At 40.0% G+C, this 23,436-nt stretch overlaps 1 protein-coding gene across 1 annotated transcript; it reads left to right on the plus strand.

Moving 5' to 3' along the window:
• Positions 1–792: 792 nt before the first annotated feature.
• Positions 793–22,601, plus strand: b3gat2 (beta-1,3-glucuronyltransferase 2 (glucuronosyltransferase S)). Its single transcript, XM_088384809.1, has 4 exons — positions 793–1,696; positions 10,165–10,309; positions 13,981–14,129; positions 19,810–22,601. Exons 1-4 carry the CDS (start codon positions 1,196–1,198, stop codon positions 19,894–19,896), a joined length of 882 nt encoding a protein of 293 aa, XP_088240935.1. The 5' UTR covers positions 793–1,195; the 3' UTR covers positions 19,897–22,601.
• The last annotated feature ends 835 nt before the right edge of the window (positions 22,602–23,436 follow it).

Raw genomic sequence — 23,436 nt, forward strand, 5'->3', positions numbered from 1 at the left:
TTTAAATTATCCATGGTGGTGTACTGGTTAGCACGTCTGTCTCAAAATACAGAGGTTGTGGGTTCAGTATAGGTCACTTAAGAGCACCTTTACTGGTAGGTAGGCATAACTTAAATGTTATAATGCCATTTTTTTTAAATGGTAGACATTAATCAGTGGCTAATTGTGCTTTTATTTATTTATTTTATTATGTATTTATTTACCTATTTATTTGAATGTGTTTTCTGTATTAAAAAATGTGTTTCATGCACAAATATAGAAACGATAAAGGAAAATTGACATTCATCAATGTGATTTAAAGGGAGAAGATACTATATAGGGTGGGACATACATCATCACCGGGATATGAAATTACCAATATCGGGATATAAGATTGTATTCACTAGTGTGAACCAACTGTTAAGGCGCAGTACTTTCACTTTGTTTTCCTCTTGACAAATCTCTTCATCAGTGTTGAATAATTAACCATCAATGATTAGCTTCTTGGCTGGAGTGAGAAACATCAAAAAAGTGTGGAAAGCTCCACTGTTTAACATTACAGCTACATAACAAATGTTTAGCACTTGCAGACGTTAGAAAAGTATGTGAAGTCAACATTAAAGGTTTACAGTTTGGTGCTGAGCTGAGGTGTCGCTCTGCAATCTTTTTTATTTTATTTGTATTTCTAAACGATCTGGAGGAACAGGAGCGTGCTGTGTCTGTCTGTCCCTTCCTCCCTCCCTCTCTCTTTCTCTCTCTCGGTTTTCCCTGCTGTGCCGCCTCCCACCTCCTCCATTGCACCTGCTCCTCCCATCCTGCCTTATTATCCTCATGTTCTCTCCAAGTGATGCTTCTCGGCTACGGGAGGGAGCGGTGCGCACGACCGATTTCTTGGGATTATTTTCGTCCCGTTAGAGGCTTGCTATCGACGGACAAAGGCTTCTGGACATGTGGGCTTCTCGTCAGAGTCAGCTGGAAGTGGACAGGACGACTGGGAACACATTGTGAGAGGGAAGCAGAGTGACTTCGGGGTAACAAGACCCCCGGGAGAGAGGAGATCGGCGGATGTTGGAATCTCAACATGACACATAAAGAACGAGTATCAACATGATCTTTGGATAATAATAGAAAAAAAGAAAAGAAAAGAGAGAGAGAGGGTCGCAATCGGCAGTTTGCAATGAAGTGAGTGGAAGAGCGCACGTTCGGTAACTTCGCCATGAAATCAGTGTTCTTCAGCCGATTCTTCATCCTGCTGCCTTGGGTCCTAATAGTCATCATCATGATCGATATGGACAGCAAAAGAACGAGCTGGACTCCGATCGATGTCCCGCGCGGCAAGCTCGGTGGCTCCAAGAACCATTCTGCCCTGCCGGTCATTTACGCCATAACTCCCACTTACACCCGACCGGTGCAGAAAGCCGAGCTGACCCGATTGGCCCACGCGTTCCGTCAGGTTCCCCAATTCCACTGGATTGTGGTGGAGGATTCCACGGTGCGCACGGATCTGGTGAGCCGCTTCTTGGCTCACTGCGGTGTGCCTTATACGCACTTGCACGTCTTCACACCGCGCAGGTTCAAGCGCGCCGGTATGCCCCGTGCCACCGAGCAGAGAAATTTGGCCCTGGGGTGGCTCCGGCAACACCGGACACGCCGGGACGCAGGGGTGGTCTTCTTTGCGGACGACGACAACACTTACAGCCTGGAGCTGTTTCAAGAGGTCAGACCCTTATTGCATTTTCAGCACTGGATAAAAAAAATTAAAAAAAACGGAGTTGCTTTATTATGATAATAGTCTTGAGGCGTGATAATTCCTCCATTTGAACGGTTTGTGTTAGAAATACTGCATATTAATATCTATAATCAGCATAAGAAAACACAAAGGTTCCAGATGAGTGTACCCAACACTACTTTGGGAAGAGCGTCTGCACTGCCGAATTGTGGAGCGCCCACGAACCATTCCACACATGGCTGCATACCAAGAAAATCATCATCATGTTCTTTCCTAACACAAAGCTTTCTTTCAACTGTATCACACACTTCATTTGTTTGTCCTCATTGGGGTTCTCGCTGAGTTGGAGCATTCATCCCAGCTGACTGCATGGGTGAAAGATGGATAGCTGATTTGAACATGAAGGCCAATCCAACACACACTGTGACACAAATAGTTCTCCATCTTCTCCCATTTATCATTATCACAATAAGTCATGTTTTTGATTGAGTGCAGGTATGTTGGTCTGATTAGAATGAACTGGTAAGACCAACCAAAGTGCAAGCAGCAAGCCTATGTGTTCATTTTATCTTCATGGCAGGATTCACACAAATCTGGTTTCCTCTTATGTATATCCATATGGTCTAATGCCACACAGCCATGCAGATTTACGAGCATAATACCTGACTTTAATAAAGGCTTCCCTGGTGAAAAATGGTTTCAGCCTCCCTGGGGAAATCAGGGCTCCCATCAACATTCAAATTTGGTCTCCCTTTGTCCCATTTTGGGAATACCTTCAAATGACTTTTGCTGCACTTACATCTCTTTTTTTGGGTGTTCTTTATCCTTGGAGTGATGATGCTGTAACTAAAGAGCTTAACTCCTATTGTTGTACCCCCACCATGCCCAAGTTACTAGCCTTAGAATAATACAGCACTTGGATGTGCATATGCAATCTATTTATACCATTTTAAATCATACTCATCACTTTTTGAAAAAACAAATATGCTCAACAAACCTAATGAATGAGAAATTCTTATCCTTGTTCAATTTTGCTCTGTTGGTTTTTGTTATTATTTTTAGGCTTCCCTTACATTTTGGCAGCGTACTGTGGTAAAAACAACTTTCCTCGCAGGGATTGCCCTGTTGGGGTCGGTTATGCTCCGTCTTGAATGTGCTAGCGTAATTCTGTAAAAGAGCATCTGTTTTATTCTCTCTGATTGAAGTCTGTCCTCCCTCACACTTGCTTCCTATTTCATTAGCAGCACTGCTGTGCCAGTAATGGTCTGTCATAGAAAGACAATGGGCTGTCATGCAGCGGGAGGAAACCTGGAGCGAACCACTGTAGGCTAAAGGCTGGATGATGACATAAATAGAGAGGGAGCTTTGTTTTAGAAATCAAATGCATTTAAGCAGCTCTTGTTTGTATTTGCATATTATGAGAGAATGTCACAAGAGTGTCATTCTTCCATGTCTTCTGCCTCCAGCCCTGCTCTCTGTTGATACTTTGTTAAGACTTTTACTTTTCAACTTTTGTTCGCTTCTGGGTCCAAATCCTGCTCCACATGGGACCTATTGAATCAATACAGGGATAAGCCCTCAAATTGACATGAACTTGATTCCATCAGTATGTTAATGAATACACACAAAAATGAATGTAGATTTTTTTTCTTTGCTAATTTACACAAAGTCAATTGTGTTGGTCAGATGGGACCTGGATTAAAAAAAAAAACACCTCCTGGTTTTTTGTTTGTGTAATGTAAGTCTGAGGGGTCATAAAGGATCATTTCCAATGCTTTAGGTCATGCAAATTTAAATTTAAAAAGATTTAAAAAAAAATACTCAAGCCGTAATTTACATTATTAAAACAAGATATGTTGCACAAATGCATTGCATTGATTTTGCACACATAGCACGTATTTTGGCAGCATTCACACACCTTTTTAAATATCACAAATTCATTTCATATAAATTCTTAGAGAGCTTATAGCTTTCAATATTTACCCACGCACCTCCCATCCTCTTTACACATAACGCGCTTTCAGGGGTTAACGCAATTCCCAAATTCAGGACCCCAAAGTCGGCATAAAATTGCGCTTTTGCTGTATTTTGAAAACCTCCTCACCAGGTTTTCCAAAATCCATCTCACTGCTAACTGTCACTGCTTTGATGTTGATTACACTCAAAACAGACTGCCCAGTCCGTTATGCCCTGAGAGACCACAGCAGAATAATCAGCTAAATGTGTTAGAAACAACCACTTCTTCCCTCTGATGAAAAAAACATTGGGACGTAGCAAATGTTTAACAAGGCTCCTCACTCTCGGACTGGAGAGAAATCAGGTGGAAAGGCAATTTGCATTAGGCTCAGCATTAAATGCCTTATAAATGTAAATAGAAGTTCTTCTGACAGCAGGGAAGGCCTCGGTGGCCGTGACAGCTCACCACAAAATGACAGTATCTTGAATAACAGCGGCAATTACTAATCCAGTCATCCATTTGTTGTTAGCCATTTGAGTCTCTGTTGGGTGCAAAGACGTGCAAGCTTGTAGCTACCTCACTTTCTCATTCCTGAAAAGCTGACTGTGGGAACGAAGGGGCTTTCAGCTGACGCCAGCAGAGCAGAACCGTTTGATGCAGCTGCGGAAGCCTGTCATCTAGGCAAGACTTTCGTCAGACCTTTTTTTTTTATTTAAATAATTTAATTCTACTAAGCCCAGACAGCTTCACGGCATACATCGCTTATTTTAGGGTGCAGGTATGACGCAGAGATGGAACCCGAGATGTTTATAGAATGAAGATTCCATGCCTTAAGGCCATTATAAAGGTTATTTAAAACACATTCCAAGTATTTGACTGCCTGCATCAAATCAGATCAAATCAGATGTTTTTACTGCCAAATTCAACAAGACAAGTGCAAAAAAGTTGATGGATTTTTTTTAGCTCGTTGCCTTGTTTTGTTACAGTCGCTGTTGATCATTAAGTTTATGTATTGCTACATCCTTTTCCAAGCCTTCCTTTGTGGAGTTCCAAGCCTTGACCGCTCTCGTATGATTAAAATGAGACACAAAGAGGAAGTGGTTGGATCAAGGAACCGGAGGGATATGACAAATTCAATTTTTCTAAAGTCCCTATGAGCAGTTATCATAATTACATAGTGTCGTGGGTGAAGTGAAAGAGGGGGTTGTAATGTCGGAGGAGAGAAGCGGAAAGGAGACCGACCTTGCTGTCTGAATTCATTCCTTGTTAAGAATGGAGAAGAGGAGATGGTGACAGAAAGGCGCAACGCTTTTAAATCCCATTGTAAATGTGAAAAGGTGTTTTGCATCAGTTCCGTAGAAGCTTAGGTTGAATTACAACCACTTTCTTTAAGTTGCTGAGATCCAATTGACCCTGATGAGAAAGATGCTTTTGAATTTGATTGAGACATTCCTGGTTAAATAAAAATAATATAGAAGTACAATATTATGTAACTGGTTTAGGGTGACGTCTGTCTTTTGCCCTAAATAATGGTGGAGCCAGCATACAATCTTCAACTGCGATGCTGATGTGCTGCATCACAAGGTTGGCACACAGAATGAGCTGCCAAAATGTTCTCGCTGTCCCTGACATCAATTTGCCATGGCCGCTACCGCTACTGCTGGATTATCAGCATAACATTTACTTTCCATCGCTCTAGTTTCTAGAGAACGGTGGAAAAAAAAAGGGCATGCAGCAGGAATGCTGCAGAAAAGCAGCTATCTCAAAACTGCTGTTATTCCACATTCATCATTGTTCAAATGCAAATGAGAGATTCAGCAATTCAGTCCCATGAACACCATACAACTAATAACAGATACTTGGGGTCATTGCAATTCATTTAAAAAAAAAAAGTCTTCCCTTTATTCAGAAAGGGAAGATTTCCTCACACAATCATATTTTAAATAGAGCTTGCACTTTATGAAGCAAGCACAGTAGGTGCACACAGTATGAAAGCACCTTCATCTATTTTGTTTAAACCCACCAAGCATTCAACCTTCACACATATAATGCACCATTGCATTCCACTTTCATAGCTCATCCCCAGCCCCACTTAATTCGATTCATTCATTTTCTCCTCGCTCACTTTTTCCTCTGACTGCCTCTTTCATGCATATTAATAACACAAAGATAAAAATACACATGATTAAAATCAAATCCCAACATTCACACACCGAAGGCTCTTTCTTCAGGGTCGGAGGTTGGAATTGATGGAATTGATTTTATAGATGATATTATTGAGCGTATGCACAATTCATTCCTTAGCTACAGTATTTGTTTGCTGGTGCGAAGTCAGATTTGATTATCCGGTGGACTTGAATTGCTCTGAGACGTCGCAGGTCCAATAAACACGATTCCGCACCTTTTTTTTGTTTATCCGTGCGTCACATGTTGACTGACTGAGTCGGTGTCATTTGTCACGACTCGCTGTTTGTCATTTAATGTGCGGGAAAGATGAATGATTTGTTATTGGCGGGCAGCAGTTGCCCTTGGGTGAAGTGATAATGAGATAGGAGCTACTGAGAATTGACACATCATGGTATTGTCTGCCGTAGGCTCCCGGCTGTAAAAACTAAATTGATATGTGGCAGAAGCCAGCACATATTCATCTGTGATGTTAAAATACAGATCAGAGAGGCGAGGCTGTGGTCAGCTCTCAAAAGTGCAAGTGGACCGAGTGGTCGTGAAGGTTGAGTCATTTCATTCACCCTTTTCTGTTATAATATTGGAAATATAATGAGTGATTAAACTAACGTCCCCTATTAGCTCTTCAATAGCAACTGAATTTCAAATATTTTATCATAAAACATTTACTTTCCCTCTGTTGAAACCTTCCATATAAATTTCCAGACATAATTATCCAAACTATATTTAATTCATTCGGTGCCATAGATAATAACTGTGTTGGCAGTGAATGAGTTAATAGTTGTATAATTCAAGAACACATCACACAGTGGTAACGGTGAACTGGGTAGACTGGATTTTATTTCCGCAAAGACTAAAATTTTAAATGCAGTTCATCGCCTTATAGCTGGAAATAGGGTTAGGGTTTTCCTGACACTTGCCGACTATATATCTGATATGATATATCATAGCTGTGGTCATCTTGGAAATGGGAAATACCCAGAGCAACAAAATAATGCCCCCTAAAACAAAATTAACATAATTGGAACCAAGCCTTAAATTAGACCACCGATGAGCATTTTCTCAAATGATTCCTCCATTTAATTTAAAAATGACAAAACTGAGTTTGTATTCAGTGGCTCAGCTGGAACTTTACCAAAATATATCATTTTTTATCTTTTCATTTGTGCTCAGCGTAGCCTTATTGAGCTGAACAAATAAGAGTCTCCATTTCAGTCTGAGTCCTTTACAGAGAGATATTCAATGAAATATTTTTTTCTGTAAATCAGACAGAAAGACGGAAAGAAGGTATTTCACCATTACTTTTTCTCAGAGGAAAATAGTTGCTAACACACATCAAATGAAACTAGTTACATACATCATAAACAAATCAAACATTGATTTATGTGATGCTGATTAGAAAAAAATCCTATTTTCACGGCGATATGAAGAAAATGAATTCATTTTTTGACAGTTGACACTATCTTCCAATCCATTTGTGAAAGCATGTTCAAAAACAAAGTATAATTTATTCTGAAAATTGAATTACAGGAGGGGGAATTTTTAGATTCTCCTTTTCCTTCACTTATTTTCCCCGTCACTTCATTTCTGGGAACAATTTAATAACAGAAATGCTCCGTGCAATATTTCAGCAGCATTTATGACACAGTAATAGTTAACGGTCTACTCAAACATTATTAGAGCCGTATACACGCCATTATAGATTAAAAATCACCTTATGTAAAGTGCTTGGTTTCCAAACACAGATGGGAGGTCGTTAAGTGATTTTTATCGTAGCATGAATCGTGTTTCAAACTGAGCATTGTATTTTTGATAACTTTCAAATGTATACAGACTGTTTTGGGGGATTAAATTCCTCGCAAAAAGTTTGCTTGGGTGTTATTACGTTGCTTCACTGCTCATTTGGATAGCGTAGCATGTCATTTCTATCTCAATGTCGTCCCAATTACAAACCTATTTTTTGACAAGTTTTGTCAGCGTCTCACTATATCTCCATTATCGGCATGATTTAATTCCATTGGCTGAATTTCCTATTAAACAAGCCAGGCTGTATAACAGCATGAAGTATATGCTCAGCTAAACCTATTTGTATAAATCCAGGCTTAACTTGAAGTTTGTGTTGTAAAATATCCCTGTGACGGCAATAATGTACAGATGGTAGTGTGTGTAAAGCTGTTGCCTGACTGAAAAATAATTCACCATCTGCTGAAGTACTTTCAACCATCCTTCCATTTTGCTAAGTAATGTCACCTTTACGAGACTGTAGGGATGTGTAAAGCATGTATGTGCTATGACACTGCAGAGGACTTCATAACTAATTGTTTCGGGTCACTCGCCGTTTTGAGTCCGAAATCCCTAACTGCAGGATGTATGAGCTGCAACAAGTAAATACTGTGACCTCATAACACATCATTAAATTCAAAGTGGAGCAGAGTAAACAAAAGATATCAAGGGAGAAGTTTCACATGAATATTTCATGCTTTCCTCTTGACATGTGACTACTGAACATAAAAAAAAAAGGAGCTTTATACAAGAAAGTGTGTTGTTTTTATTCTCACAGGTGGAGAGAAGTGACTTTTTTTCCCAAATCTCAATTTCTTTGAGGTATCTGTGGTTGAAATACTTAAACCGGAGTGTGCCCGACAGCATTAGAATAAAAATCAGCAAAGCCATCACAACTTTCAACGCCAAATGTTGTCTACAAATGTATCCATCCATCCATTGAATGGTTGTTTGTCTATATGTGCCCTGCGGCTGACTGGCGACCCGGTCCAGTGAGTACCCAGCTTCATCAGTTTGGATAAGCGCCAGTTCACTATAGCAACCCTAATAAGGACAAGCGGAACAGAAAAGTAATGAATGACTGTCCATGAGAGCCAGGATTTTTTTTACTTGACGGTAGAAAATGCAGCCTCAAGAGCAACATAATGAATTTTTCAGATAAACAGTGGGGAGCCTTTGTGGCACTTACTGGATACATAGTATAAGGAGCACATTTAAAATGTTACATTATTCTTTGAACACCAACAGAGAAAACGTAATACAGGAATTCAAAAAAACAGGAACCTCGGAAGTCAAAGGAGTCACATGCAGTGCTATGCCTGACAAACGTTTGTATTCTGAATATATGAAGCTCAGCCTTCACTTTTGAGCATGTTGCTGAACTCCAGTGGAAATAAAGTGTCCAACTCGACTGTGCTTTGAGATAATGCATTCAAAGTAGTGTCTCATCAGCAGTCAAACCAGGACTTCAACATTAAGCCAAACAACAAGCATGCTCCAGGATGAGTGTCAGCCTCTCTTCTCTTTCCAAGCCTTCTTTTCATCCTTGATTCCACAAGGTGGAAGAGCTTTGAGAATGACCTATGAGAGGCCGGCCAGGCAGCAGCTATGGAGAAACCAGGGATGGAGGTTTAATTCTGATAAGGTTCAACTCAAGGGAGGGGGCAGTGAGAATGGGAAAGAGCTTCAAAGCAGTTTCCATCTGTGTGGCTCAGAGGCAGTGGACCAGAGGGTCCGACCATGACGCGGGTGTTACAGTGGTGAGCCAAATAGCAGAATAGAGCAACTAAAAATTAAGCGGTAAATTCAAACTGAGCTCCTTAATTATCTCAGCCAACATTTCAGAAAAAAGATTTAGTTCAACCTATTAATGTTACTCTCATCCGTGGGATTAAACTGGACAAGACAAAAAGACTCATGTGTTGTTCCGCGATGGAAAACACCATTGACGTTTTGGGTTTAGAACCCCATACAAACAGATAATATAATATTCACAGACATATGTTCTCGATCTACTAAAAATAACAAATATTACAGCACTTGACTGTAACATTTGAGTCTTGCATGATTTTATTATCCTGTCTTCCAGTCATCAAGGGGGGGCACAGTTCTTGTAGAGAAAAGATAGCACAAAGTGAGTCCTGCGTGTGCGTTTGTGTATGCGTGCGTGTTAGTGTGCGTGCATGTGTGTGTGAATGTGCGTGCATACTATGTTGTTTTGTCATGAGGACCTGCCTGGTGGCGTTTTGCGTGAGCGAATAGCAGTGGGTGGCCAGAATTAGAAAATAGAATAACACAAACACACACAATCACAGTAGGACGAGCTACAACCTGTGAGTTTGTTAGATAAAGGGAGCCTGAGCTTTGTATGGACTGACCAAATGTAATATATAATAATATATATAATAATATATATTTACATTATAAATATATATATATATATATATATATTAGTACTGTATGCCAAGTCATTATTTGTTATGTTCTTATGTTAAAACTGATTGAAGACTTACACTGACCATTTTTTTTCTAGATGCGGAACACTCGACGTGTATCTGTGTGGCCAGTGGCGTTTGTAGGTGCCAGAACATATGAGCGCCCAATAGTGGCAGGGGGCAGAGTTGTGGGCTGGTACACTGGCTGGAGACCAGATCGTACCTTTGCCACCGACATGGCAGGTAAGACATAATTCATTCAAAACAATTTGTATTTTTTAATATTCATCTTCTGATAAAAATTATGTTCTAATTTAATTTTAGCAAAATCATTTTGATGGTGCTCTGGCTTGTAATGAGGTCTTAATTGTTTCTATGGTGACCTGCCAGTTCGTCTTACATTTATAGTCAGAATTCAGGAGTCCACACTAGAAATAATCACAATATGTACTGTCTGTGTGTATTTATGAACTCACAGACAATTTAAAGATTCTTATGGGAAGCAAATGGTTTGAAATTCAAACAGAATGGAATTAAAACAAGTCTCAGAGCAGATGGACTTGGCGGTTTTACTGCACTTTATCCTACATAGAAACATTTCAGCCACACATTTACTTTATGTTGATTACCAGGAACCAAAGCATAATTAGAGCTGATGGCACGAATGCTTTCAAAACACATATGTCCACAAAACTGCCAAATGCACTGCGGCCGACCACACATGCACTCACATTATCTCAAATATGCACTTGTCTGCCCCCGGGATTATTGTTAATTAAACCCTCATAACAAGAGTGAGCATCTCTTTTTCTATCTACTGCCTTGCTCCACCACAACAAGCACTGCCAGCACGCTCTTCTTCTCTTTTGCCTAATTTCCCTCTTAGACTCTCACATACAGCAGAATGAAAAAAAAAATGTCCCTCTTACTTTTGTTGCATCCAATTCGCATCTTTTAAATCAAGAAACAATTTTCTGGCTCAAATTGTTTGTTATGTTAACCCACTTCGAAAATCCATTTGTAGCAGAAGGTGGACTAGACAAAGTCATTCTTCATCAAATTTGCCAAACTCGCTGGATTCCTACAGAGTGCACAATGCTGATGCAGAACCCAAGAGGGAACTGAAAGCTGTTTTTCATCTTAAAGTGGAAAAACAACAATGCAAAAAGTAAGGATTTGACAAAAGGGTAATAAATACACATACAAACACAATAATTATCCTCATATTTTTACTTATACTAAATCATTTCACAGTAGCTACATTTACAGCAGTAGCAGCATAATCCAGCAATTTTTTGCATTAATTTGTCCTCAAACAACAAAAGATGTGCTGAACCAGTCACCATACTTGATTCACTTTTGAACGATTATTCATAGGGTGACAATGAGGTGACTGTGAGCCCTTGAATGGGTGCCAGTGCTCGCTCGAAAAGTTTACAGTTAGACAGCGCTGCATTGTTCTAACTGCACGAAAGCGGCGCATCTACAATGTGACCTCATTGAGCTGTACACAAAGGAGCCACGACCAATTTCGTGCATGCGTGTGTGTGTGTGTATAAAGCGGGGACACACAATAGCGCACTCAATTTCATCACAAATCTTTTCAGAATGTGACACACCTGCCAACACATGAATTGATGCCAGCGGACTTGTGTACACGTTCCAGAGAACTGACAAGCGTGCAATTGTCTAAGCGCACATCAGAGTAGCATCTCTGCAAATCGGGGCACAGGTGCACCTGTGCACACATAGCAAACACCAAAACACACAAACACAACATGCTGGCGCTGAGATGGCGGGGACTTTGCCCAAGTGGTGCTCGCTGTCGGAGAAGTGGTCGCTGAGAAGGACATGAAAGTGTTTAACCCGGAGTGACCTTGTCGGTTAGATGCTGCTGCTCCCGAGGCAGTGAGATGGGAGACTCTCTGCACAAGGTTACATCACAACAATATATATATATGTATATACACGTATAAATATATATATACACATACAAATATATTTATAATTTATTATATTATATTTAGTATATATATATATTATTTATATTATAAATTATGTTAATATATATATTATCTAAAAAAATGAAATAATGCAGACCATTCTGGGTTTTTAAAATGACTGAACATAAAAAATCAAAACGGGTTTCTTGCATATGTGTGGGGAATAACGGAATGTACTGTGGGCAGGCAGCTGACCTGGCTTAAAACTTAACTCATGGGGGGGTGATGTATGTGCACGGCCACAGTTTCTCTGTGTGAGATGCATGCTGACACATATCTCAAGAGGACTGCTCTCTGCGAGTGCTGCGTTTCATTAATTCAACATTGCTGCAGTCAACAACATTCTGCTCAGACAGGAGGAGAAGGAAATGAGAGATGGTCAGGATGCTAAATTACTCAAGGAGAATTCCCCAACTATAACCTTGATTGCCATGGTGCGCTAGCCGCTAACGATTTGCATAAACAAATATTCAGTCATTATGATTAGACCTTGCATGACGACTGCAGCTAGTTCTGAAAGGATGAGGTCCCTGTGAGCAATTCTGTTCCATTAAGTGCACCCACACTTTCATTTGTCACGTTGACATTTGGGTCCATGTCATTATCACCGTAATGGAAATGTTACTTTGATTAACATTAGTTATTACATGCCCTTCATCGTTTAATTATGCACATGTCAGACACCATGGCCATCAAATCATACATAGGTTACTGACATTGGGTATTGTTATTATTTTTTTTTGCCAATCTCCGGGAACAGACTAACAACCTCCCCCTCTTCAATTACCCCAGTATATCTTTTCGAAATGTGGAAATAAGGCAGAATACCTGGAAAAAAAACTTTAAAATCAAGATAGTGAGGCGGACATATAAACAACTACTCCATCATACTGCAGTTGACGCAATACTTAAAACTACAAAACTAACCACCAGTAGCAACTAAATGCAAAATAAGCTTGAAGATGTGCAGTCATGAAGATGACTCTGTGGAGAAGTGTCAACTCCCCGAACAACAAACGAGTTATAAACAAGTTGATCTCACCGAGCATTGGGCCAATTAGCCGCATTAATCCGCTTTCATTGAGGGCTGACGATCACAGATTTTTATATATTCAAAACAACTGGAGGCAGTCAGATAACTAGAGGCCCCGGTCTTGAATTTTAAGTACTTGTGTCAATAAAAATGACTTAATATGCTCATAAAACCCCTGGCAAACACAGATTAACTACAGGCCAAGGCAGAGAGAATACTATTGTCATCCTAGCAGAGGCTAGCACAAATATTCGTTGAATTGGCAAAAAAGGAGGAGGCAGGTGCTGCCATTTTAAAATCATTATTTCAGTGTTCAGCCTACTTCCTGCACAAAAAGCAGCTTTATGTATCATAATACTACCTAGAAATATTTCATAATTATCATTAAAATATTTAGTGGAGTAGATTGTGACATTTTCCAGCAGACATGAAGGTGTTCACTACATTTTGCTGAACATTCATGAGAAAGTGCTTTGTACTAGAATTCTTTATACTTTAGCTCAAATAATCAGTACTCCCCACACACATGAATTTTAATAAACTTTTAACTAGATTGATTAAATCTTATTGCAGACAGTCCATTATAACGCTCTATAAAAGCTCATCTCTGCATTGTCATCCGTCTTATGAAGCTTTCCAAAGCGTCCCATCTCCATAATGCAATTACCGCTGAGGAATTGCATACCCCTGTGCTAAATTAATTTCTTATCAGCCATATCATAGTCATTAGATACATGAATGCGTGCTATCATCATTACCTGGTGTGATCATAATAGCTTCATAATAGGCTTTTAATGCATGCTGGCTAACCTCTTCATGCCTCCCCTCTGTCCTTGTTGCACCTTGTCTCCCTCTCTCCCCTTTCTCGTTTGCCACAGGTTTTGCTGTGAACCTTCAAGTCATCCTGGCCAATCCAAGGGCGCAGTTCAAGAGGCGCGGCAGCCAGCCCGGAATGCAAGAGACCGACTTCCTCAAGCAGATCACCAAGGTGGCAGAGTTAGAACCCAAGGCCAACAACTGTACTCGGGTTAGTGAGACAGAACCACTGAAAGTCTTTACAGCAATACAACAATGCTATTTGACATATACCCAATCCATAAATGTAGCTTGATACTGAAGCATTTCACTCGTCTGAGGTCGTTTTCTTTTACATATCCACGGTGCACTTGACAGTTTGGTGGCTGAAAGTCGACCAAACGTTTCAACAGCAGGAAGCAGGTCTAAGTTGTGGCGCAGGTGGTGTAACACAAATAGCTTCAAATGCGCTCATATTCCTATCACTCAATTGTGACCAGTCCATCCATCCATCCATCCATCCATCCATCCATCCATCCATCCATCCATCCATCCATCCATCCATCCATCCATCCATCCATCCATCCATCCATCCATCCATCCATCCATGAACCAACCGACCAACCAACCAACCAACCAACCAACCAACCAACCAACCAACCAACCAACCAACCATCAATCCATCTATCCATCCATCCATCCATCCATCCATCCATCCATCCATCCATCCATCCATCCATCCATCCATCCATCCATCCATCCATCCAAGAACCAACCAACCAGCCAACCAACCAACCAACCAACCAACCAACCAACCAACCAACCAACCAACCAACCAACCAACCAACCAACCAACCAACCAACCAACCAACCAACCAACCAACCAACCAATCCGATAACCTATCAACCTTTATTGTAATGTTGAAGGAAACCAGCATGCCAGGATAAAACTGATGCAAACACAAGGATAATCACAATGCCTAAGGTTTTACTGTGTGTGTGAGAGAGATCGAGAGATAAAAAAAGAATTGCTTGAACTCACAATGGCTGTTCTCTCCCCACTACTGTATTGACAGCATGAGTCATGCATAAAGCCAGTGGCCTGCTCTAAACGTAGACGTACATAGCTTGAATAGACTAGAAACACTTTTATGTGAGGCAGTCAATTGTAGTCCCGTGCTTAGACAGCTTAAATCGATGGTGCTCATCTTAAATCACTGCAACCCCTTTTTGGCACGTGGTTTTATGAAGCCACTCATCCTTCTGACAACCGTCACTAAGGTACCTTCAAATACCTGCTGAGAAATGGATTCTATTACACGATTTCAAGGGAATCATCAACTAAAAGTATTACAGTCCAGTGTTTCCAGGGTAAACACGTTATATTTATTCGGCCGACCCCCCTGTTGTTTTGGCACTGTTGGCATTTGTTACTGAACAGAAGATGACATTCCGACCAAAATGCACTTTCCTTGCTACAACCCAATTATTCTATTATTAGTTTGAAATTGATGATGATGATAGAACTTTATTCATCCCACAGCGGGGAAATTTACTTGCCACAGCAGCCCATACAAGTGCAAGAATACAAGGGCCAAAATATCAAAAAAGGATATATAACAGACAAGGACAAAGACAAGTGCCGCTAGTAGAGACGAAACAATTTTATCAGATGCCACGCATGTTGTAGAGTCTGACAACAGAGAGAATGAAGGACCTGCGGAATTGTTCCTTCCTACACCGTGGGTGTAATAGTCTGCTGCTAAAGGAGCTGCTCAGGGACCGCACAATATCATGGAGGGGGTAAGAGGTGTTGTCCATGATGGATTTCAGCTTAATTGACGTCCTCCTCTAACACTAGTGCACTAGTAATCAAATGATCACATATTCCAGGTTATTTCACGCCAGGTATTAAGCATTATTTATTTAATAAAAGATCATTTTCACAAATTAAAATCATAACTGTGTAGCCAACCAAAAGGAGAAGCACATTTTAATTTCTCACTCTTACTGAAACAGTAATCATGTGCTAATGGCATCTTCTTCTCACTTCCAGATTCTGTTTGCATACTTTACATCTCCTCTTTTCCCATTACGTGATAATGGAATTCTTTTTGAACTGGTTTTGCATTAATGTAAGTTTAATGTATGCATGAACCATAGAATAGCTGCGTGGCCAAGGTTGGCCCCTCCGCCCTGACTTAATGTTGCTTTCAGGTTCAGGCAGCGACGTCACGATGTGGGGCACATTAAATATTGAATCATATAAGGGTGCTTTCCAGAATGTTGAAACATTTAAACCCACAGGCCAGCTCCATTTTGTGTCCTGTGTAAAAAAATATTAGTTTTATTTTATATGGCGATGAAAAGACTACAGTTGAAACTACTTCTCCTTATGGAGTGTATGTGTGCACGTGTGTGTGGCACTGCAGTATATCCCTGGAGGATTATTGGTTAATGTCTCCTACAGGAAAGAGGATAAATATTCAGACCTGCTGGCTCATCATTTCCAGTCGACTGCTGCTGCAGCTGCTGCTGACAGCTCTGTGTTGAAACTATCGCTACGATTATCAGCCCCATTACCTTTAATGGGGCTGATATGAATGCTGGCCTTTAACAGTCTGTGACATCATCAGTCATTTCAATGGCAGGGCTGCAGTTATGAGATTAATTTGAGAATGAAAATATATGTCACAAAGTGACATCATTACTCAGTGAAGGATCATTCCAGTCACAATATGACACCACTCAGTTCATTAATTGGGCTGACGTCAGACATGCGTGGGTGTTCCTCTCGAAATGGGCCGTGTTACTCAGAGTAGTTTGGTACAAGCGTCTAAAACGCAGAATCAGGGACTTTTTTGGTGACATTCCACTTGGTACAATTGCGTTGCAGCTGTAGCCATAGCTTAATGTACGTCAATGGTAAAAACAAAGGTGTCAAAAGTATCCATTCATTACTCAAGCTAGAATTATAGACATTAAGGTTTAAAAAAGACTGACAAAAAAAGCTTGTTGGATTTCCTCCATTTTATCCTAGTGCACAGGTGTCAAACTTAAAGCCCGGGGGCCAGATACGGCCCGCCACATCATTTTATGTGGCCTGCGAAGACAAATTGTGCATCAAATTTGTGTGTCATTACTAGAATTGCAAATTGTCTTCACTTTTAATAATATCTTCTTTTTTTTTTTTTAATATTTGACCAGTTTTTACTCATCTGATTTGAAAACGAGTTATTTGTTAGTTTGTTTTGTCGCTTTTACTGTAGATAATATGAGGTGCTCATACATTTATTTGAGTTGACAGTCATAATGGCCCTCCGAAAGAAGCTATTACTACAATACGGCCCGCGAAAAACATTAGCTTGCCACCCCTTTCCGAGTGGGTGTCAAGAAAAAGGATGTCCTCCACCTGAGTGTAGAGTTTTCCAATACAAATGCTCAGCAAGAGGATGTGTATTCATTTGAGTCATTTCTAGCTGTGTTTGAGTGAAGGAAGACTGACTTTTTGCTGTTAAATCTCTTTTGATCATCAGCACCTTTGAGTAGTAGCACACATAAAAGCTTTGCAGAAAATCGATGGTAATGTAATCCCACTGCAGTTGTTGCAGTTGGAAAGATTTCGTTTATTAGGACGAGCAACAATCATGGCTTGCTTCCATGCTCCAAGGCTAGTTTCATTGCACCAAAGTTGGCTGCGGATCTTTAGTTGCTGCTGTGAAAGTTAGCCTCGATTCATGAAGCGATTCATGTTATATGTTCAACTCGTAATTGAAACTTGCGTCATAGAATATATACAGTTGAAATAGTCATAATAAAATCTCATTTCACTCATTCACTGCCATTGATGCATATAAACGTTCCCTGGCAGCCCAGATAAAATACAACTTTGACGTCTGTATACGTCAATGACAGTGAATGAGTTAATATAATTCATCACAAATTCCTGGAGATGCCTCGCTGTTGATTTATTAAAGATTTTGACAGGATTAGCACTTTTCCTTAGTGTTTGAGATTATAATAAGTGAAAGTCTGAACACAGGTAGACAAGATAAAGAAGTGATTGATTGAAGGTGGAAAGTTTCAAAATGACCTTACTGATGCTGTTGTGGTCCCGGTCTTGTCTGACCTTGATGCAGGCTGTATGAGTTCAGTTCTCATTCAGTAACTGTGAATGGTTGTCTGGCTCTCTGTAAGCACTTGTCGCCTGGAGTCTGCATGCTGGGAATGGACCTTGAACAGAAGATGTGGAAAATCAATGGATGCACCTCAAATAAGACTGAAAAATGACACTTTAGTTTATTTCATTTGCATTGACCTTTAGTCTTTTCATTTGATAAATTGTGTTTTATTCTATTATTGTCGGCTTAGTGTGTCTGCGGCAACCAGATCTGATTTTGCTTTCTTGAGTGGTTCTCCTCCTGGATTGCATGCTGTTTGATCCATTTGTTTATTAGGTTTATTGCAAGGGTGCTATTAGTCTTAAAGGAAGGGGGTGGGGGGCAAAAGATGTCTGAGAAATAAGTTCCTCCCGAACTCCATATATATATCCCATTTTTCACCCTCTGTATGCTATTAAGGGCGATAAAACACCCAGGTAAAGTGTTTTGACTCGAAATCGCTGCAGGCAAGAAGAGAAAAGTAAAGAGTGACATAAGAGATCATGCAAAGCCATCAGAGAAAATGTCGGAGATACCAAAATGTGAGCTGGATATTCCAGGGTAATTCCGAGTGCATGATTAGTGCAAGTGGGAATATACACACATATACATTGTGTACATACACACTCTCAGTCCCCACAGCTCTGGCACACTTCTTGGTGGATGCCGCATTAGTCTCGTTAAGTATGCAAAGTGGACCAATTAGGGGCACAGTGGGCAGGAAGTGACATATTCCAAGTGAAGAAGCCCACATGCACACACTTGTAATATTTTCAGCCTGCTATAAATCAACGCCCCTGTGAGTCTCAGAGAGCAAAATGTTCCTCTGGAGCCACAAATGTCACACACATCTGAATTATAGGCTAATTAGCTTCAGGCAGAGAATAATAAAAAAAAAAAAAAAGAGGGGGGTGCTAATGAAATGAGTCTTGGCACTCTTGTTGAAAGCATAAATGTTTGCATGCGCTGCATCGTTTTCTTCTCGATATGCTGTGACACTGACTGCAAAATGTGTAAAAGAGCTGTAGCGATGTGTTGCTTTTGCTCTGAGACGTTTGGTGAGGTGCCACACTGCAGAGCATCGACCTGCACAAAGAAGCAAAATTAAAAAATATGAATACGGCAATCGCCTGAAAACAACAAACAGAATGTAGTTGGAATGAAAACAAAAATCCAAGATTTCAGAGTAGCAGCGGGAGTTTTGACTGACTCCGTCTTTCCTTGCACCTTCACGTTTCTCATTCGGCACCCGCAAGCAATTTGAGAGTCAATATCTGTCACTCTTCGACAGCTATGAGTTCTCCAGATTTTTAAGGGCTGTATCTTATTTTTTCTTCTGTGACTGCAATATGCAAATAACTGTGGCTTGTTAAACAGGTTCCCGTCATATTTTGACTAAATTGCAAAAATAACGGTGGCCCAAAGAGCAACCCCAAGATCTTCATGAGTAACTGTGGCTGTCTATCAAATTTTGATGCAGGGCATGAATCCGATTTTTTGGCTTGTGGCATCAGTTCCCCAAAAAGCTTTAAATTGCTGCCAAAGATGAATCAACAGCATTGAGCCAAGTCCATGACATTTTATTTCCTTAAATACTTTTACAATAATACAGTTGATTTATTCCTTACTTTTTTGTCATTATCAAACATGCTGAGACATTTGAGGGGAAATTTTATTTTATTGTTCAATTTTGAAACAAGGCTAACAATAATAATATATTTTTTTTGTAATTCAATTGCTTTTTGTCCCTAGGTGCTGGTTTGGCATACACGCACTGAGAAACCACACCTTGGAAATGAGTCTAAACATCCTAAGGACACTGTGGTCATCGAGGTGTGACCTACAAAGAGAAGAGTATTTTAAAACAAAAAGGCATTCGGGATTCCCATCATATCGGAGCTGGAACTCGCTGGTAGCATACAGCTCGCTTTCTTCGGTGAATAACGACATAACACGGAGGAAGTGAATCAGTCAAGACATGTCAACAAGAACAGTGAGAGCTCCTCTATCTATTTTCAACACCTGAAGGATGCTTCAGCGCTGACAGCGAGAGAGTGTAGTCAATCCCACCTGACCTTGGTCCCGGACTGCCCAGCTATCAATTAGAGAGCCGCAATGGAAAGTCTGCAGCGTTAACCTCTACACCACCCATGACCCCAAAAAGAAAGCTGTATATTTCTACCATCCATGGTTGTTTAAAAAAGAAAACATTGTGTTCAAGTGTGATTATTTTTGAAAGCATTACTGTTGGTGTACTGTTGCTAAGCAATCAAGATTTGTGGTCTGTGTAAAATTACTGGCCAACATTGTTTGACGTAGCGACTGGATCAGCGAGACTGAAAATTTGGGATGTGCATGACTTCACTTTGTTTGATAATTGTGTCTTTCTTTAACTGTATCGACCTAGAGAGAAAACAAGTTCAAGATTTAGGTCAAGCAGAGTGCAGTTTGCCATAAAGCAATCGTTACTTGATTGTATCTGGAAGCAATTAAGGCAAATTGGATTTAGTTCTAAAGAAGAAACCACCAAGCGATAAGGATCGGAGTAAAATCCATATAAAATGTTCCAGGAAATATTTTGCTGAATGTAAGTAGGACTTTGAATAATCCGAGAAATATTGTCATCCAAGAAGACCTTGTCAAATGCTTGTCCATAATCTAAGAGGGAGAACTGTAGTGCTGTCAAAAAGTATTTGCCCTCTTCTCAAATTCCTACTTCTTTGTGAAGTTTCCAGATTTTAATGTTCAGATCATAAAACAGTACAAGACAAAGATTTGCTTAAATTCAACAACATGGCGACCCAAGCGCATGAACGGTAGTTTTAAGGATCGGATACAAGTCCAGAATTCGACAAGGCCATTCCTATTATTTTTCTTTCTTTTTTATTTTTAAAGCATTTCAGGTTGCAAGTATGTTATGGATTGTATTCCTGCAGCAGAATTCAAAGCTAGAGGTCAGAAAATGAAGGCTGTACATTCTCCCTGAAGCTTTTTTGATAAAGGACAGAATTCGACCTTAAGTGAGGTGCGGGAGGCTTGCAGCATTTTAGATGCGGTCTTGGGTTCCTTTGTGACCTCCGAAATGAGTCCTCACTGTGCTCTTGGGGTAATTTTGGTTGAGCGGCTGTTCATCCCTGCGTCACATTTTATCCATTTGTGAATAACGCCTCTCACTATGGTTTGCTGGAGTCCTAACCCATTAGGCTTTGCTCCTCTTCTCAGACTGAGAGATGTCATATTAATTATTTCTCAACCGTTCACAAATGTATTTGGATTACGGCATTTTATTGGGGCTTTTTGATATCTTCTGGACGATTTTGTTTTGTCAGACAGGTTGTATCTATTTAATGTTTCCTTGGTCGATCAGGTCTGGAGGTAATTAGGCTCGGATGCGGTAAAAAAAAAAAAGAGAAGTTAAATTACAAAGAGTGTAAATACTATTTCGCTGTTTGTTTTAGTAAGATCAAAAACAAAGAGGATGAGTACGACTTTTTGACATGGTAAGCAGAAGGACAGAATTAAATCAAAGACTTTGACACTGATCCGCATATCATTTCAACTTTGATGAACTGGTTCATTGTATTGTTTTGATGGCTGCTGATGTCCCATCAAGACAGTAAGTCAATAAAGTCACTCTATTTTTATTATTTTTTTAAGTTTCACAAAAGCTGTGATCTATTGTATTTCAATTTGTGAATGTAAAACCAACTAAAGTGACTATTTTGGGGCTTATGCCCAAATAGAATACTCGGTACATAATACACAAAAAATATTTGTCGTCACTTGAAAGGTCTCACAACAAAAAAAAAAAAAAACAATGTGATATTTTTAGTAGCTTGTCTTGAATCTATCTTTCAGATTCTGTGATGTCTTTACAGTATTCATAATGAATAAAATATTAATGTGATAACAGTTGAACGATGCCTAATTACGTATTTGCACTAATGCAATTGGAAGACATCAGTGCGTGCAGTAAATGCAGCACTACAGGATGAAGTAGTGAGCGTACAACTACATTTAGGATTCATCATCCTTTATTCCACGTGTTCTGCTGGTAAATGCTGGGACCAATACAAATAGAATGGAATTCCCAAACAACAATACAGTACTCACACAGTGGGGTCGTAGTCTTGGACAACAACAAACATGGATAAATTGATACACAGAAAAATGTTTTGTATTAAGCACCAGAAAATGTAAACACAAATGTAAATAAACCCGGCGGGTGTGTCATGTGTTGATGTGTCATCCACGCTAACCATGTTATCATGTTTATGAATATGTATTGTGTGGCAGAGGGACCCTGTTACAAGTGAATGTGATTCTCTACATTGGCGTGGCAGAGAATCTTTCAAGTTTTTTTTTCTTTTTTTTCTGGTGTGTGCATTTGTACTGTTGCTTTTACTCTCAACGGCAACAATGCAAGAAAGCCGGCATTTTTCGCCATTATGTGATTCGTCGTAAAGGTTTATTTGTGTCACAGTAATTGTGCTACTCTTGTACCACACGCAACAACACACACAATAAAAAAAAGGATGCCAGAACCCCGGGTTAAGACTCAACCATGGATTTGAAATTGCATTATATCGATGGAAGGAGGAGACTACATTTGAAATACACATTTCACATATCTGTTCCCTGATGACAATCTTGAGACAAAACCACAATGCACTGAGATGCAGCGCTCGCTCTGTGGTATTTAAAGTGCACCGAGATGAATCGCTGTAATTCCACAGAGGTTTAATTTAGCTTCAGGAATGCAAGAGAAGTCTACAGAAAAAATAAATGACTTTACTGGCTCATAGCCCAGGTGCTTGATCTGACTTTGTGTAATATGCAACATGGCTGATACTCCTAGGAGACCTTAGTTTCGGACAACCCAACTGTGAATAGTCGTACAGTTTAAGCGCCTAATTTACTAAGATCCCAAATTTTCACGCTAACAGATAGCACGCGCTGTTAGTGGACATGTGTCACATGCACTGACAGCGCTAGGATTTCTTTCTTAGAGGGGGTGGGGCATTGTGTGGCCAGGTATATCGCAGAGAATCTACAATTTAGTTTTTTACATTTACAAAAAATGAAAAACTGCTCTGGGAGATGCCAGCACCAGACAATTGTGCATTGAAATTATGATATGAAGAGTTGAAAACAGCTTAGTCATAGGAGATATGGCATGATTCCTTCTTATGACTGGTCACAAGTCAGCCCTCAGGTCGCCCAGAAGCTCTGAAACCGCATTGGTGATTAATTTTTGGTTCAAAAATTTTACGCGAGCAGAAAAGATCAGTTCTCCTTGTCTCCGCTCATTTTTCCCATGCCTCCTCATTATGATTACCCACAGTGGTGCAATTAATCTTGCCAAAATTGGATTTGATA

This window comes from Syngnathus floridae, chromosome 9, assembly GCF_059516105.1.
Source record: "Syngnathus floridae isolate MCC-2025c chromosome 9, RoL_Sflo_1.0, whole genome shotgun sequence".
Lineage (NCBI taxonomy): Eukaryota > Metazoa > Chordata > Actinopteri > Syngnathiformes > Syngnathidae > Syngnathus > Syngnathus floridae.